Below are 16535 nucleotides of genomic sequence, written 5' to 3'. Positions count from 1 at the left end.
TTGTACATAGAGTTGCCTTTCTATATTTATATTTGTGGAAGGCATTATTAAAAAAAATCATTTTGTATTACCATTCTCCTGTGGCTGTCCTGCTGCTTTGCACATAGTATGTAATTGGCAGTGAATGTATTCGTTGAATTGAATGGAGTTTGTATATATGATGTCTAGTTAATCAGAATATACTGTATCCTTATTCTTTGGAGTGAATACCAGTTTATTACACTACCAAATGGACTGCTCTTCTCTTATATAGCAGTGATAATACATTTGTTCTGAAGAGGAGTTAGTTTGAAATGTTATGCTAATTTTCACAGTTGGTCCAAATGACGCTACATTTCCACATTTTCATGTGACTTTGTGTTTTGAGTATACAAGGATTGGGAATACCATTAATAGCATAAACAACTTCATTCAGCTCTGACCATTGTTAAAAGACCTTGCTTTTTATTGTTAAGCATTTGTGTTAAGTTTATTTTGGGGAGAAAGTAAAAAATACTTTTTTTGAATTTTATTTTTTTTTTATACAGCAGGTTCTTATTAGTTATCTGTTTTATATATATTAGTGTATACATGTCAATCCCAATCTCCCGGTTCATCACACCACCACCCCACCCCCACTTTCCCCCCTTGGTGTCCATACGTTTGTTCTCTACATCTGTGTCTCTATTTCTGCCCTGCAAACCGGTTAAAAAATACTTTGTTAATCGAATAGTATTACCATTAAATAATTTTTTTAAACAAAAGCAACCTCTGCAGTAAAACATCACCTTTAATCTTTAAAAACTAAAAGGATTTAATGTGCACAAAAGTATAGAGACTAATAAAATAAAGCCTCTATAAATCTCTTTTTCAGATCACCATTATCAAAAATTTGCCACACCACTTTGTTTTAAATTCCTGACAATATTTCTGTATACTACAATATGCATCTCTAAAAGATAAGGGCATTTTCTTACCTAACCAGAGTAATTCCTTTATACTATTTAATGTACCGTTCATATTCAGATTTCTTCATTTTCCTTGAACATTTCAAATAAGGTCTATATTATTTTGATGGTTATGTCTCTGGAATTTCTTTAATTTAGAACAGTTCTTCCCTTTTACTGTCTCTCTCTCTCTTTTAAAACATGTTCTAGATTTTAGTTTAGTCTGTGTGCTTCTGTTTAATTCAGTGGTTCCCAGTTTCCCACCCCCAGGGGGTTTTTTTGTTTTTTCCTCCAGGGGGACATTTGGCAAAGTCTGGAGATATTTTTAGTATCACAACCTGTGATAGGGTTGCTACTGGCATGTAGTGGGTAGAGGCCAGGGATGCTGCTAAACGTCTTGAAGTGTATATGTAGGACAGCTCCCAACAACAAAGAATTATCTGGCTCAAAATGTCAGTGGTGCCAAGATTGAGGAGCCCTGATTTAACTTTTTCCTGATATTTGCCTTAATAATTTTTATAAACTGCAAGTTATTTCAGGGAGGCAAGAGTACTTCATAGGAGGTACTGTGTATTTTATGTTGCATAAATCAGGGGCATATAATGTTTAGTTGTCTCACTTTTAGTAATTAAACATTGGGTTCAGGTGTTGACAGCTTTATCCCTTAAATATAGAATTTAAAGTCAGCTTTTCTAGAGCAGAGTCAAACAACAGCCTCTTTTTCTGGTGGAAAGAATATTGAACTTGTTAATTGGATAACTGATCTCTTGGTGTTAGATCTTTAGAAACTTGCTATTTATATAAGGATCCTGTGCTTCTGTTTTCTCATCTGTAGCAATGAATTGAACCTGGTGATTTCTAAGACCCTTGCATTTTGATGGTTCTTTGTATTAGACAAGAATTTGATGCACAAATACCATTTCATAAAATATCCAGCTAGTCAAAACAGCACATCCAAAACAGCTTAGATATAACTTAAATTGTCATGCTTTGAATATTGATAACTTTGACAGATTATTTCCCTTAGGGATGAATAAACTTAGTAAGGACATCCCTTTCCTTCTGTCTCTCCCCTCTTCAGGAAAGTTATTTATACATTTCATTTAAGGAAAATGTTTCAGAATATTTATGTGAATTTCTTATTCAGACCATTTTTAATGTTCCAGAACTTGGCCATTATTCAAAATGAGTTTTTTTCTATAGAAATAATATGATAAAAATGAGTTAGGTTTCAATGGGAAAATGCATTTTAGTTTTTCATCGGAATTTCCTCAACTAAGGATATGTTAAAGAGGTATATGCCCATAACTTAGTTGACATTTGAATAAAGGGTTACTTATTTTTATAAGACTGCATCCCCTTATATCAGTCTCTCTACTTGTTCTGTAATGTAGCACAAGAATTTTTCCAGGTGGGAAAAGAGGAATTGGTGTTAAAGGAGGAAGTCCTCTTCTGCTTCCTCTTCAGAACTCCTATGGCTCTTTTTCTTCCCCTCTCTTCATCTTATGCACTTTCTACCTTGTATTATTGTTATGGTATACTTTTACTCTCACATTAAAGAAATAAGCTCCTAGGTAGTAGGCTTAATTTTACACATCTCATAGTAGTAATCAGCAATATCTCTTGTACAAAGACTGTTTGTAATAAAAGTGTGTTTAGTAAATCAATGAAGATAGCATTTTGCCCTACCTGCTACCTAATATTTGATTTTTCTATATCTATAAAATATACCTTTAACTTTATTTTTTGTAACTACCTCTCCCTTCTCCAAATACACTGCAACCTTTTAGAATCTGAAAGGGAAGGGTCCCCAAACCATCTTTTTATTTATTCAAGAGTTATTTGAGTCCTGACAATGTGATGAGCATAGTTCTAGTTGCTGTATATATATCAGTGCTCCAAACAAAGTGCCTATTTCCATGGAGTTTAGAAAGACAGTAAATATGTATAATAAGTCATGTGAAAAATTCATGAAAAAATTACGCAGAATAAGCATCTAGAGATGGCTGAGAGACTTGCTTAGGTCTCACAGGTAGCAGATGAAGCAGTAATGGTACCTAGGTCTTTAGATCCTAACAGTATCCTTGAAATTAGTTTATTCTTCATTAATCTTAAACTGGGGGGTGGGAGAGAATATAATAGACATCCGTTCCTATTCTTTTCTTTCATCCTAATGTCTTTTTAAAAATCTATATATAGAATTTCATAGTCACTTGAATCTACTGATTTTTAAGTTATCAAGTTTTTCACATATCAAGAATAGTGGGCTTTAAAAATCAATATGAAAACTTTTATGGATGGGAATTCCCTGGCGGTCCAGTGGTCAGGACTCCGGGCTCTCACTGCTGAGGGCACGGGTTGGATCCCTGGTCAGAGATCTAAGATCCCACAAGTTGTGCTGCGCGGCCAAAGAAAAAGAACTTTTATGGAGACGTTTTAAATCAATAAGAAAACATATTTCTTCTGCACTTAGTATCCCTCATGAAAAGACTGAGATGCATTTTTCTTAGTAAATTTTCACCAAACTTAGTTAAGATACAATGTGGCATAAGGGGACCTTGTGTCAGAAAAGCACTTTTGATTGAAATTTAATACCTTCTGTGATCTAACTTGTAGCTTTGACTTTTCCTATAGTAAACCCTGTATTCTAGTATCTAGAAATTTTATGCTCGTCTACCAGTGCTACACTCCTTCTTCTCTTTTTTTCTTATACCAATTAGTTATTTTGGTCAAAATCCTTTCATATTCTTTCTGCATGCATTGTCTCCTTTAAACAGTTTTAGTACCTTTGATCTGTACTTTTGGTTTGGCACTTTGCACTGCTCTTTGATATCTTTTGTTTTCTAAAACCTTAATCTGAAACATTATTTAATTTTTCACCTGTTCATTTTAACCTGTGTTCATTTTTCCATGATTATTTCCTCTCTTTTTTTTTTTTTTGTCTTCTCCCATTGGATTGAAAAATTGTAGATATTTTAACAGAGAAAATTTCATTGAGATGCAACTTTTTCTCTGGAAAGACTCATTGTCTGGACCATGGTTAAAGATAGGAGGACATAGTTTTTACCACTCTATAATATTGAATCACATGTGTCTATGACCAAACCATGCTGAAAAGTCCCCTTCCTAATGTATAACACTTATGCTTTCACTACTGCCTTTAAAAATAAAAGTTTAAAAAAAATTATTGTCTTGCGAGCTCGCCAGCCTGCAGGCGGGTCGCTACCGGGCGTGGAGCCGGGCGCCCGGGGCGATGGGTGAGTACAGGAAGCGGCGGAGAGGAAAGCACTGGGCTCCCCTGGCCTCTGCGTGGAGTGAGTGGAAGCACGAAGGAGGGTCTGAGGAGGCCGCCTGCACGGCCCTCTGGCGATCAACCTGAAAATATTGATAATAGAGTAAAATATCTTCTTTTGGGGGGGGGCAAGATAATTGTCTGGAAAGATACTTGGTCTTCAGCTAGTTAATTTAGATTCTAGATTCTAAAAAGACAGCCACAGAGCCAGACATTTTTCGGAATCAACCTTTTTGACAGATAAATTGCTATAAACTAAGAAACTTTTTAAAAACAAAATTTCATGAAATTTTATACCTGCATAGCCATTCACTTCAATGTTTTCTACCATCTGCAGCTGTGTCATGATTGTATCATAAAATAAGTGATACATTTTTAACCCAGAGGCATCAAGAAAAAGCTCTTGCAAGGCAAGGTACAAAAGTGAAGGAGGCACTCACTCTCAATGGCTGAATCTTCACGTACACTAGCTTGTGAGTGAATGTCTCCTTAAATTTTGCACCCAGGGCTTTGATTCCTTCCCCCTTGTGTTGGCCCTCCTGTTGTTTTGTTTCATTCTATCAGTACTTCAGAGTGGCCAGGGTTTTGTTAGGTCTTTTGGAATAACTTCACTTAAAAAACATGGCTAAAATACTCCTTAGCCACATAAATGACTAAAATTTAAGTTAAATGTAAAAATGTGCTCTAAAGGACTTTTGATTATCTCGTGTTACAGATAATTCAGATTAAGGGTACTTAGGAAGCACACCTGAGGTCTCTTACTTCTCCAGTTGTGTTTAGTAGTTACGCAGACTTTGATCTTCATTGGGAGGGGAGGAATTAAGCCTTGGGGCAGCCTCTCCAGGGCAGGCTGATTGGGTGGCTCTGTCTCACCTTTCCATCAAATACTTTTGAAACTGGAACTAGCTCCATTTTACTACTGAGACCCAGCTGGCCAATGAGCTTTGAGATGGGGCTATGTATAACTACTCTTCCCTCTCGCCTATGCTTGTAGCCCCACCATGCTGAGGTTGGGGCTTGCAGGCTTTCGTTAGAGAAACTGGATATAGAACTGAGCTGGTGGAGAACATCTCTACCACTTCCAAGGATCCATGGACACTCTTACTTTCCTCTATTTCTGGTGAGGTCTCTTAGGATACAGATTGACAAGGAGGAGATGGGGAAGGGATAGAATTCAGGCTGAGACTAAGCACTGATGTGGATCTTTGGGAAGGGAGAATGACAGAGAGGAAGGAGAGATAGTTTGTTAGCAAAAACAAGGCATGGCAGGTGCTACACTTATTCACCAGAGTTAATTTTAACTGTTCATGATTCCGCCATCCACTCCTTCCTCCATTCCCAGTTGACTGAAAATTGACTGCAGCTCATTCCAGATGAAGTTGGAAAAAAATTAGTCACTTTTCTACTGTTTCTTACATAGTATCTGAAGTCCTTTTTAAAATATAATTGATGTTCATTGTAACTACTCACAAGGTAATCTTTATCTGAACTGAAGCATATGGTTTATTTGAAACTCCATAAATATATGTGTGTGTGTATATATATGTATGTGTATATATATATTTATATCTAAATAAATGAATAAATATAAATGGTGTTGTTTCAAGAATATTTTTATATATACGGTTTCCAACTTACAAGCAGGTTGTTTCTAAAATGTCTGTGAGTTAGTTATTGAAACTTAAAGCTCATTTCCTCATAGAAATAACTTCAGTGATGATTATCATCCCAGGCTACTAGTTCACAAAAATGAATTTAGTCTATAGTATAAATAAAATAACTATGGCATGCCTGGGCCCTAAAAAGGTTGTAGAGGGGATATTCTGGGTGTTGCATTTTAGGGCCACCTTTGCTCACCTACAGCAAGGATTTTAGTAGTAGCAGTTTCTAGGGTAACAGGGTAAGGAGTAGAACAGCACAGATCACTTGTATAATTTGTGTTGGGCAGTTGAGGGTGGCTTGTAGCTGACTTTAGTATTATGGTAATAAATGTATTGCTCTAAGTGAAATATAACTTTTCAAAATATTGTAATTTTATTTTTGGGGAATAATAAAATATTTTTAAGTAATCTTATAAACTTTTGGTTTAGGACATCTAGAGATGGTGCAATTTCTTTTGGAAGCAGGCGCAGATCAAGAGCATACAACAGATGAAATGCACACTGCTTGAATGGAGGCTTGCATGGTAAGATTGGTGAAATACATACATGAAATATATTTATATATTAGGTAGAGACAGAGCCAGTGTATAGTGAGTGAGTGCCGTTTCCTTGGGTTCAAAGATTCTGTTTATCATGACTTGTGGATCAGAACCTCAGCTATCTGAGTTATAAGAGCCAGTTGTGCAATATTAACTTCTATCAGAGGTGCTTTCTGAAGCTTTGTAGCACTACCTTCATTTTCTGGTTTTATGTAATTGGCACAAAAAGTGACTTTTTAAAAGATAGATCAAGGATATTAAAAATGAGAACATAATCCACAGAGTATGCACATAATACTGCTAAGTAAAACATGTTCATCAAACCCGTAATGTAAAATTTATGAAAAATTTGAAATTAGAATATTATTTGCATTACATAATTCTCCCTCTGTCATTCTCCTTTCCCAAGGAGCCCTTTCCAAAGATTCTCCCTTCCCAAAGATCCTCTATCGTGGTCTTTTCTCAGCCCTGAATTCCTTTTTTTAAGAACTTTTTTTTAAATTTGTACTTGAGAATGCGTAATAATAGTACTCTTAAACTTTTGTATCTCAGTCTATGACTTGTGGCACAGAAATGAATCAGAATAACATTATAGACAGATTTATGAGAAAAACACACCAAAGATAAAACAGACCCGAAATTAATTTTAAGTTTCTTGTCTCAACTTCCCTTCAGAGAATGATTATTGAAAGGATGTTAAATTTTAATTACTAATTTAAAAAAAAATTAAGCAGCCATTTAAGACTTGAGTTATTTTTTGTTTTTCTTATTGCCATACCAGTGTTTGCTTTAGTAACTTATTCTTTTGATTAAACAAGTTTTCTGGGAGGGTTTTGAGTTCCCCATCTGTGAAAATAATATCCTTCTCTAGGGTTGTTGTGAGGATTAAATGACATAATGTGTGTAAGGAACTTAAAACATCCTTGCCGCCCCCATTAGAGAAACAAACTATATGTAGATTAAAAAATTAAAGTGGAATATTCTGTAGACCTACTCTGCCTGCAATGGAAGTGTTATAAGTAGATGAAAGATACTAGTAGGGGCCATACGTTTGGAGACTTGCTAAGAGACTGAGGTTTTAAACTGGACTTTAAAGGAAATGTAGGAGTTGACTACTTATGGAGGGAGAAAATTCTGAGCTAAAGGAACAGCAAAGTAACCACAGTGATAAGACTTTAAAGTTGTGCAATATGGCAAGTACCAAGGCAAAAATGGGCATGACATGTTCAAAAGAAGATGAACATGTCCTTTGTGGGGGCGAAGGGCCGGAGGCAGGGCTCCCGAGGAGCTCAAAGGCCAGGGAAGGACACACTGGACGGTCCAGACCCACCCTAGCGCTCCAGTGGGGCAGCACCCTCTCTGAATTCCTACTGCCACCAAACCACATCCCTAAGGCCTTTGGGAAGAATTGCTAGGACCCAGGAAGGCGGCCCCTTGCTGTGGTCCAGACTTCAGCAGCTGCCGAAGAGCGGAGGGAGCCAGCCGGCCGGCCGTGAGCAGGAGGACAGGGCACGGGGACAGGGACAGCCACAGCCGGGCTTCCCGCAGCTGTGCCCACCGCCAGAACCAGCTGCAGCCAATCACAGCCCCCGACATGCCGAACAGTGCCGGGCAGGCGAGAGGCCGGCAGGAACCTGACACCCCCTCACTGGAGAGCCGGCCCAGCCGGGGTAGGGGGAGCCATCTCCGTCTGAACTCACCCCACAGCTCAGCCATCTCCCAGTGACCCAGACGCTACACCAGCAGAGAGCAGCCTGCAACGGCCGCAGGGCTGATCCGCGACCAAGGTCAGAACTCCCCCCAGTGTGATGGCCCCCATGCCGCTCCTGTGGTGGAAGGGACCGCAGGCAGAGAGCAGGAGTGGAGTCTTTTTATTAATGGCTGCGTTTTCAAAGAACCGTTTTGTAAGCAGGAAAGCTCCCCAGGAAGGGATTGCATTAGTGCAACAAGGGGGAGCCTTGACGCCAGGCTCTCCAGACACGTCCAGGTGGAGACTTTTGGCCGAGGCCGGCCGCCAGGGACTCAGGGGCTGAGAGAACACGCGGCCCCTCCCCCGCCCCGGCGGGGCGCTAAGGCACCGGGCCCGCCTGGGTGGGCAGAACCCCGTGCCTTCAGCAGGCCGGCGGCTTGCAGCCCTCAACCTGCAGCCCTTTGCTCAGGAGGAAGGCGTCCTGCGTGGGGTCACAACCCAGGAAGAGTTTCACCATGCCCTTGGCATCCTCGGAGCCGCCTGGCCTCAGAATGCAGCTTCTGTAGTCCATGGCAACCTGCCGAGAGGGGGCGGGACTGCAGGAGGGTGGAGCTCCGCCTTCACTGAGGGTGTGGGTGTGGCCACCTCTGCTGTGACTGAACAAAGGGCAGGGGAGCAGGAGGTCCAGGGCAGGGCCCTCAGAGCCTGGCAGGCCCAGGCGGGCGGCACAAGCATCTAGGCCCAGGCCAAGGACCTCCGTGTTGGTCTGCGCGGCAGGACGGCCTCTCACCTTGCCACTCAGGACGCCCTCCTGCTTGAAGCGTGTGTGGAACGTGTCCGCGGAGTACACCTCGCTGCACAGGTAGCCATGGGACTGGGCGTTGTATCTTCCTGCCAGGCGGCCGAAGGTCGCAGGCAGGTGGGTCCCTGGGACACAACGTGGAGAGGCTCCTGCCCGGCCCCCTGGCCTCTCAGTGCCCCTTCCCCAGAGCGGGGGCCTCAAACAGCCCTGTCTGAGTCCCCTGCCACTAGAGGGAGTATTGGCCCAACACTTGTAGAAAACAGGGACCTTGCGGGCAACTCAGTGGAGGGACACAAATCAATCTTTGCCGACTTTCTGCTGAAGCTCACGAGGGTTCACCCCTAAGCCTCTTACAAGGTCAGCCGCTGAGGCTCCGAGGGATGAGTCAGGGCTCGCCCTCCAGCACGGGGAGAGCGCGGGTTAAAGCGCTCACGAGGGAGTGAACCGCGTGTCCGCACCGACACGCACGGGCAAACCTCGTCGACGCGTTCCGTCCGGGCTATGAAGCCCTCTCCTGCCTCTTCCAGGCTCTCCAGAAAGCACGTGCAGATATGCCCACCCCCCCCTCGGACTCCGCGGGCCACAGCTGGAGGGAGCAGCCAAGGAACCGAGGCAGAAAGAGGCCAGAGGTCACTGGGCCTCGGCCAGAGCCTGTCAGTCGGTCCCCTTTCACACACCACCAGACGATCCTCTTGACCTGGGCAGTAGTCGCCAACCGACCGCTAAGGTGGGCCCGGCTTGCGCTTGGCTACCTGGCGTGGCTGGGCCCCCGAGGATCTCCTGGCAGAGGTGGGCATTCTCCTGGGCCGGGTCCGTGGGCGTCTGCGTGTGCAGGGCCTGGTCCACCTCGGCCAGGACGATCTGGCGCAGGTTGAAGAGGCCTGGGGGGCGGGAGGAAGGAGATGGGGGGATGGCACTGTGTCCGGGCCGCGCTTTCCAGCCGGGCGATCCGGGCGCCCCCTTTCCTTCCCTCAGCCCGGCCGCACCTGGGTTGGCCTGCAGGGACTTTATGAGCTTGTCCCGCAGCCCCTGGGGGACGGCGCTGCTCGTGCCCCACCGAGACTGGCAGCAGCGCCAAGGCCTCACAGGGTGTGGTGCCCCCGGCCCCAGAGCCTTCCCTCTGGTTCTCATCACCGGCTGTCACCAGACTCGCAGGCAACATGCCTTTCTTTTCTTTTTTCTTTTTTCCGGGGCTCAGCCACGCAAAGGTGTGAAACCCTGACACTCGCTGCCACGTGCAAGGACCCTGAGAACACGATGCTCAGCGAGAGAAGTCAGACACAGAAGGACACACCGGGTGTGACCCCACTGAGGGGAAACGTCCAGAACAGGTAGATCCACAGAGTCAGAGTGGGTTCCTGGTTGTCAGGGGCAGGGGAGGGGAGAGAGTGATAACTAAGGGCGTGAGGGACATTTTTGTGGTGATGGAAATGTTCCAGAACAGGGCAGTAGTGATGGCTGCACAGCTCAGTAAAGTGTCCCCACGCGCTCCGGTGCAGCCTGTGAGAGCATCGCTCTCAGGACAAAGGGCTGACCGCAGGAAGACTGAACGAGCAGTGGGTCCTGGGCCCAGATGCTGAGCTGGGCCCCCCCCCGCCCCCCGCCGTGGGGAAGTCACTGGGACTTGCTGAGCCTCCACGGAGACTGGCAGCAGCCCCAGGGCCTCACAGGGCGCAGCGCTCCCGGCCCCAGAGCGTTCCCTCTGGTTCTCATCGCCGCCTGTCACCAGACTTGCATGCCACGTGCCTTTCTTTTCTTTTGTCTTTTTTAAAGGCAACTCTTGAGTACATGTACTTAACATGCAGGGAACCAGTCCTGACTCCTTGATCTGGGGCTTCCAGCCTCCAGAGTCTCAAGGACATCCATTTCTGTTGTTTACGCGCCCAGTGCCTGGGCTTTGATGACGGAAGCTGACACCGAGGGCGTCGCCACGTGTGGGGTGACATCAGCGGAAGAATCCCGTGGCGAGGGCCTGCCTGAGGACCACGCGCGCCCGGGCCCTCCCCGGCCCCTGCCCGCAGCCCCGCGCCCGCACCCACCTGGGAGCGGAGCTGGTGCATCGCTTGCCAGAACTCGTGGAAGTAGGTCTCCAGCTCATCGTGCTGCAGCAGGGAGGGCGGGTCGGGCGTGGGCTTGGTGAAGTTGGCCACCATGGCCACGATGGCGATCTGGCGGCTCCCATCCTGCGGCAGGCAGCCCGGCTGCAGGCCGAAGCAGGCCGCGTGCCCGGACTTCCCTTCCCTGGGGAGGGACGCAGGGTGAGGCCCAGCTTCCGCAGAGGAGCTCCGGCCCACGGCCGACAGTTTCCCGCACGCACGCACGCACGCACGCACCGAGGGTAGAGGTCCAGGTAGAACTTGCCGATGGATGACCTTGCCCGAGGCCGCGTCCCGGACCGTGCAGAGCCTCACGTCTTCGTGACACACGTTGGCGCCCTCCTCCAGGTCGAAGGTCAGCCCCAGCAGCTCCTGGGAGATGCCCAGCAGCCCGCGCGTGACCACCTGCACGGGGAAGGACTCATTGAGCAGGTACTGGTCCTCGTGGTAGCGCGTCTCCTCCCCCTGGTTCATGTAGTAGCGCAGGTCCCAGGCGTTGATGGGCCCGTCAGAGTGCAGGCCCCGCCTCTGGCACTCGGCCTTCTTTAGCTCCAGGATCACGGACGCTCCTGCTCCCCGAGGGGCTTCAGCTTGTGGGCCAGCTCATCTGCGGGCGGAGGGGAGAGGCTCGGCTACGTCCCTGTGGCGGCCCCCCAGCCGCCCCCCACCCTGCGCCCCTCGAGGCAGAATGAAGGGTCCGGGAAGGTGACCCCCAAGGGCTGACACAGTAGGGTCTCAGGCAGCACCACGTCCAGTTAAGGTCCGCCTGACGCCCTCCCCACTGGGACTCAGGTGGAGGCGGGATTACCTAGGAAAGTGGCCACCACCTGGCTGGTCTTGGCCATGTTCATCACCAGCACGGAGTCGGCACGCGTGCTGAACCCCAGCAGGCAGGACTTCTGGGCCTGCAGCCTCACCAGCTCCCCGAGGATCGTGCAGTTCTCCTGGAACCCAGAGACGGCCAGCGCTGGGGACCGTGGGCCATGCCCTCCCCGCGGGACCCCGGGCCAGGTCTCTGCGGGCGGGCAGGGCTCTCAGGCCACTGGCGGGCACAGCCAATCCCCCTGCCTCCTCCTCCTGGCCCGGATTTCTAGACACTTTGGTGCTGTCCTAACACGTGGTCTTTATTAACACAGGTCCTTTTGGAACCAGAAATGTCGTGAACCGTGAACCTTGGCTCTAAGGCCAAGGGCAGGAAGAAATGCGACCAGCCTCTCCAGGAGCCACCCAGGGGCCTCCCCGGGCTCAACAATACAAACTCGGCTGCTGTGCAGACAGCAGCTCATCCCCAAGGCGCCCGAACACCCAGCCCCTGGACGGCGAGACGCCTGTTGCTGCAGGTGGCCCGTGGCTCGCTGGTGAGGCCCGGCCCCAGGCGTACGCCACCTTCTCTGGGGCCACCTCTCCGGTTCTGCGGTGGGGTTCTCCTGGGAGCCCCCAGTCACCACAGGCCCAACGTGGCCTGTCTGCAGCCCAAGAAGGTGGGGACACAGGGCTGTTCCCCGTGCCCCCCGCATCACCCGCGAGGCCCAGCAAGCACCAGTGGTGTCTGCGGGGAAGATGAAGGGCTCGTGCACAGCCCCCATCTACTGAAGATGCTAAACGGCAGAAGCACAGACTGCAGCCACACGCGGTATGGACCAAACACAAGTGTCCTTACAGGAACCGAAGTCTGAATGTCAAGGCCGTGCCCGGGCCACAGTGAGAAGGCCCAGACCCCACGCAAGGCACAGAGAGGGGATGGGGGGAACATCTGCGAATCTGAGCTCATCAGGCATCACCCCAGAGGGAGAGGGAGAGGGAGAGAGGCAGAAGGAGATACGGAGGGAGAGGGAGAGAGAGGGAGGGAGAGACTTCTCTCCCTTCCCTGGGGGTTCTCTAGTGCAGCCAAGGCCGAAAACCACTGCATTTCGGGAAATGGGTCCTCGTAGAAAAGTTAAATAATAGCTCATGGCGTTATGGACACATATTAAAAAGTCCCAAAATCTTGGGGAGTCAGAGAGGGGAGCTGGCGGCTGCCTCGTAAACGAGGAGAGATTGGGCGTCAGAGAAGGGCCCTGTGCAACCCCCCGCCCAGGGCCCCGTAGACTTCATCTCCCAGCTGTGGTCCAGGGCTGGAAGTCAGCGGGGAGGTCAGGCCGTCCAAGCATCAACCTTGACTTCAGGGCTGATCTAAAAGGTGCCTGGTGTCTGTTGAAGCAGAAAAAAGAGAAAGCAGTGGGGAGAGCATGGGAGGGGGAGGGAGCCCCCCTCCTCAGCCCTTCTCCCTCTCTTCCTCCCTCCCTCTCCCTCCCTGCCTCTCACTCTCCCTCTCCCTCTCCCTCCATCTCTGCCTCTGCCTCTCTCTGTCCCTTCCTCTCCCTCTCTCCTTCCCTCTCTCCCTGTCCCTCTTTTCCTGTCCCTCTCTCCCTCCCTTTCTCCCTGTCCCTCTCTCCCTCCCTCTCTCCCTGTCCCCCTCTCCCTCCCTCTCTCCCTGTCCCTCTTTCCCTGTCCCTCTTTCCCTGTCCCTCTCTCCCTCTCCCTCTTTCCCTCTCCCTCTCCCCCTACCCCTCTCCCCCTCTCCCTCTCCCTCTCTCCCTCCCAATTTCCCTGTCCCACTTTCCCTCTCCCTCTCTCCCTCTACGTCTTTCCCTCTCCCTCTCTCCCTCCCTCTCTCCCTCTCCCTCCATCTCTCTCCCTCTCCCTCCACCACCTCTGAAGAGGGAAGGAGGTGGAGGGAGAGGGAGAGAGAGAGTGGGAGAGGGAGGTGGGAGAGGGAGAGGGAGGTGGGAGAAGGAGAGGGAGAGAGGGATAGAGGAAGGGAGAGAGAGACGTCTCTCCCTTCCTCTATCCCTCTCTCCCTCCCTCTCTCCCTCTCCCTCTCCCTCCAACTCTCCCTCTCCCTCCAACTCTCCCTCTCCCTCCGTCTCTCCATCTCCTCACTCCCTCCCAGAGAGGGAGACACAGAGGGAGAGGCAGAGACGAGGGAGAGGGAGACAGGGAGAGGGAGAGGGAGGGGGCAGAGAGAGAGAGGGAGGGGGGAGAGAGGGAGAGGGAGAGAGGGAGGGAAACGGAGAGGGAGGGAAGGAGACCTCTCTCCTTCCCTCTCTCTCCCTGTTTCCCTCCCTCTCTGCCTCTCCCTCTCTCCCTCTCCCTCCTTCCCTCTCCCTCCCTCCCTCTCTCCCCCCTCTCCCTCTCCCTCCATCTCTAGAGGGAGAGACGGAGGGAGAGGGAGATGGAGAAGGAGGGGGCAGAGAGGAAGAGGGAGGGGGGAGAGTGGGAGAGGGAGAGAGGGAGGGAAACGGAGAGGGAGGGAAGGAGACTTCTCTCCTTCCCTCTCTCTCCCTGTTTCCCTCCCTCTCTCCCTCTCCCTCTCCCTCTCTCCCCTCTCCCTCCCTCCCTCTCCCTCCCTCCCTCCCTCTTCCTCCCTCCCTCTCCCTCTCTTCCTCCCTCTCTCCCTCTCCGTCCCTCTCTCTCCCTCTCCCTCTCCCTCCACCTCCTTCCCTCTCTGGAGAGGGAAGGAGGTGGAGGGAGAGGGAGAGAGAGAGTGGGAGAGGGAGGTGGGAGATGGAGAGGGAGGTGGGCGAAGGAGAGGGAGAGGGATAGAGGGACGGAGAGAGAAACGTCTCTCCCTCCGTCCCTCTATCCCTCCCTCCCTCCCTCTATCCCTCCCTCCCTCCCTCTCCCTCTCCCTCTCTCCCGCTCCTCCCTCTCCCTCTCCCTCCAACTCTCCCTCTCTTTCCGTCTCTCCATCTCCTCACTCCCTCCCAGAGAGGGAGAGACAGAGGGAGAGGCAGAGACGAGGGAGAGGGAGAGAGAGGGGGGAGACAGGGAGAGGGAGAGAGGGAGGGAAACAGAGAGAGAGAGGGAAGGAGACTTCTCTCCTTCCCTCTCTCTCTCTGTTTCCCTCCCTCTCTCCCTCTCCCTCTCTCCCTCTCCCTCCCTCCCTCTCTCCCGCCTCTCCCTCTCCCTCCGTCTCTAGAGGGTGAGACGGAGGGAGAGGGAGAGGGAGAGGGAGGGAGGGAGAGGGAGGAGCAACGGTGATGGAGGGAGGGAGAGGGAGAAGGAGGGAAGGTGATGGAGGGAGGGAGAGAGAGAGAGGGTGAGGGAGGGAGGGAGAGAAGGAGGAGAGAGGGAGAGGGAGGGAGGAAGAGACCTCCCTCCCTCTCCCTCTCTCCCTCTCCCTCTTCCCTCTCCCTCTTTCCTCTCCCTCTCTCCCTCTCCCTCCCTCTCCCTCCCTCTCCCTCTGAGTCTCCCTCTCTCACACTCTGTCTATCCTCTCTCAGGAAGGAGTGGGAGCAGGAGGGAAGGAGAGGCAGAGAGGGAGAGGGACAGAGAGAGAGAGACAGACAGAGACACAGAGGAGAGGAAGCAGGGAGAAAACAGAGAAAGAACACACCATCTACATTTCTGTCAAATGACACCAGGGATCCTTACATAACCAGGAGGAAGTTAAACAGCGAGGCTCTTTCTTGGCTGGTACTGGAACTGCAGACGGGGCCAAACACCACCAGGCTGGCCACACATGTGCAGCCGCTGCCCCAGTCCCATGAGTCCGGTCAACAGGGCTCTGAGTGTCTGCTCCAGGGAGCTGGGGTTCACCCTCTCACCCGGGAGGCCGGGCCAAGCCAGTAGGGCCCCGGGCCGGACACATAGGGGGAAAAGCGTCCCCACAGGACAGCTTGTGCGAGCAGATTCAGCTGCCAGATTCTAGAGGCCCGGGATCACCCTGTGGCCCGTGAAACCCAGGAGCCACAAGGGTCTTGCATCGTGATTCCTGTCCGTTGGACTGTCAAGTTTATGTAGGGAATCTTGGAAACAGTGGTAGCAAGACTGAATTGGAACGAGCTTTGGGCTATTATGGACCACTCTGAAGTGTGTGGGTTGCTAAAAACCCTCCCGGCTTCGCTCTTGTTGAACGTGAAGATCCCCGAGATGCAGCCGATGCTGTCCGAGAACTAGATGGGAGAACACTATGTGGCTGCCGAGTAAGAGTGGACCTGTCTAATGGGGAAAAGAGAAGTCGAAATCGTGACCGCCTCCTTCTTGGGGTCATCGCCCTCGAGATGATTATCGGAGGAGGAGTCCTCCACCTCGCCACACATCTCCGAGATGGAGAAGCTTCTCCCTCAGCCAGAGCAGGTCCCTTTCTAGATATAGGAGAAGAGAGAGATCCCTGTCCCAGGAGAGAAATCACAAGCCGTCCCTATCTTTCTCTAGGTCTCCTAGCCGATCTAGGTCAAATGAAAGGAAATAGAAGACCACTTTGCAAGAGGAGTGGTGTACAGGCAATAACTTCATTTGACAGGAGTATGTACAGAAAATTCAAGTTGTGTTTGAGACTTCCAAAGCTTGGTGCACTTTTTAAATGTTTTAGCTGTTCACATTTGTTTGTCTCTTGGGACAGTGACACATAAAGGTGTCATTCTCTATGGTTTGAAATGGGTCCTATGAGGCATGTAATATGAAGAATTGTTACCTTACAATGTTCCCTTAAGCAAAATTGAATTTGCTTTGAATTTCTGGTCTTGCCTAGATTGATAATAAAAC

General features: G+C 49.6%; 1 protein-coding gene and 1 pseudogene across 1 annotated transcript; one reads left to right on the top strand and one right to left on the bottom strand.

Moving 5' to 3' along the window:
* Positions 1 to 8529: 8529 nt before the first annotated feature.
* Positions 8530 to 15536, bottom strand: LOC133099817 (thimet oligopeptidase-like). The gene is given in 11 exon segments (XM_061203685.1): positions 8530 to 8685; positions 8899 to 9035; positions 9663 to 9791; positions 9897 to 9972; positions 10794 to 11151; positions 11244 to 11281; positions 11283 to 11569; positions 11572 to 11613; positions 11815 to 12021; positions 12266 to 12555; positions 15469 to 15536. Coding segments are annotated over 11 exon segments (1788 nt in total).
* Positions 15535 to 16299, top strand: LOC133099815 (serine/arginine-rich splicing factor 3-like; annotated as a pseudogene).
* The last annotated feature ends 236 nt before the right edge of the window (positions 16300 to 16535 follow it).

The sequence above is a fragment of the Eubalaena glacialis genome, chromosome 10, assembly GCF_028564815.1.
Source record: "Eubalaena glacialis isolate mEubGla1 chromosome 10, mEubGla1.1.hap2.+ XY, whole genome shotgun sequence".
Lineage (NCBI taxonomy): Eukaryota > Metazoa > Chordata > Mammalia > Artiodactyla > Balaenidae > Eubalaena > Eubalaena glacialis.
The sequence above is the reverse complement of the archived record's forward strand: the minus strand, read 5'-3'. Positions and strand labels throughout refer to the sequence as shown.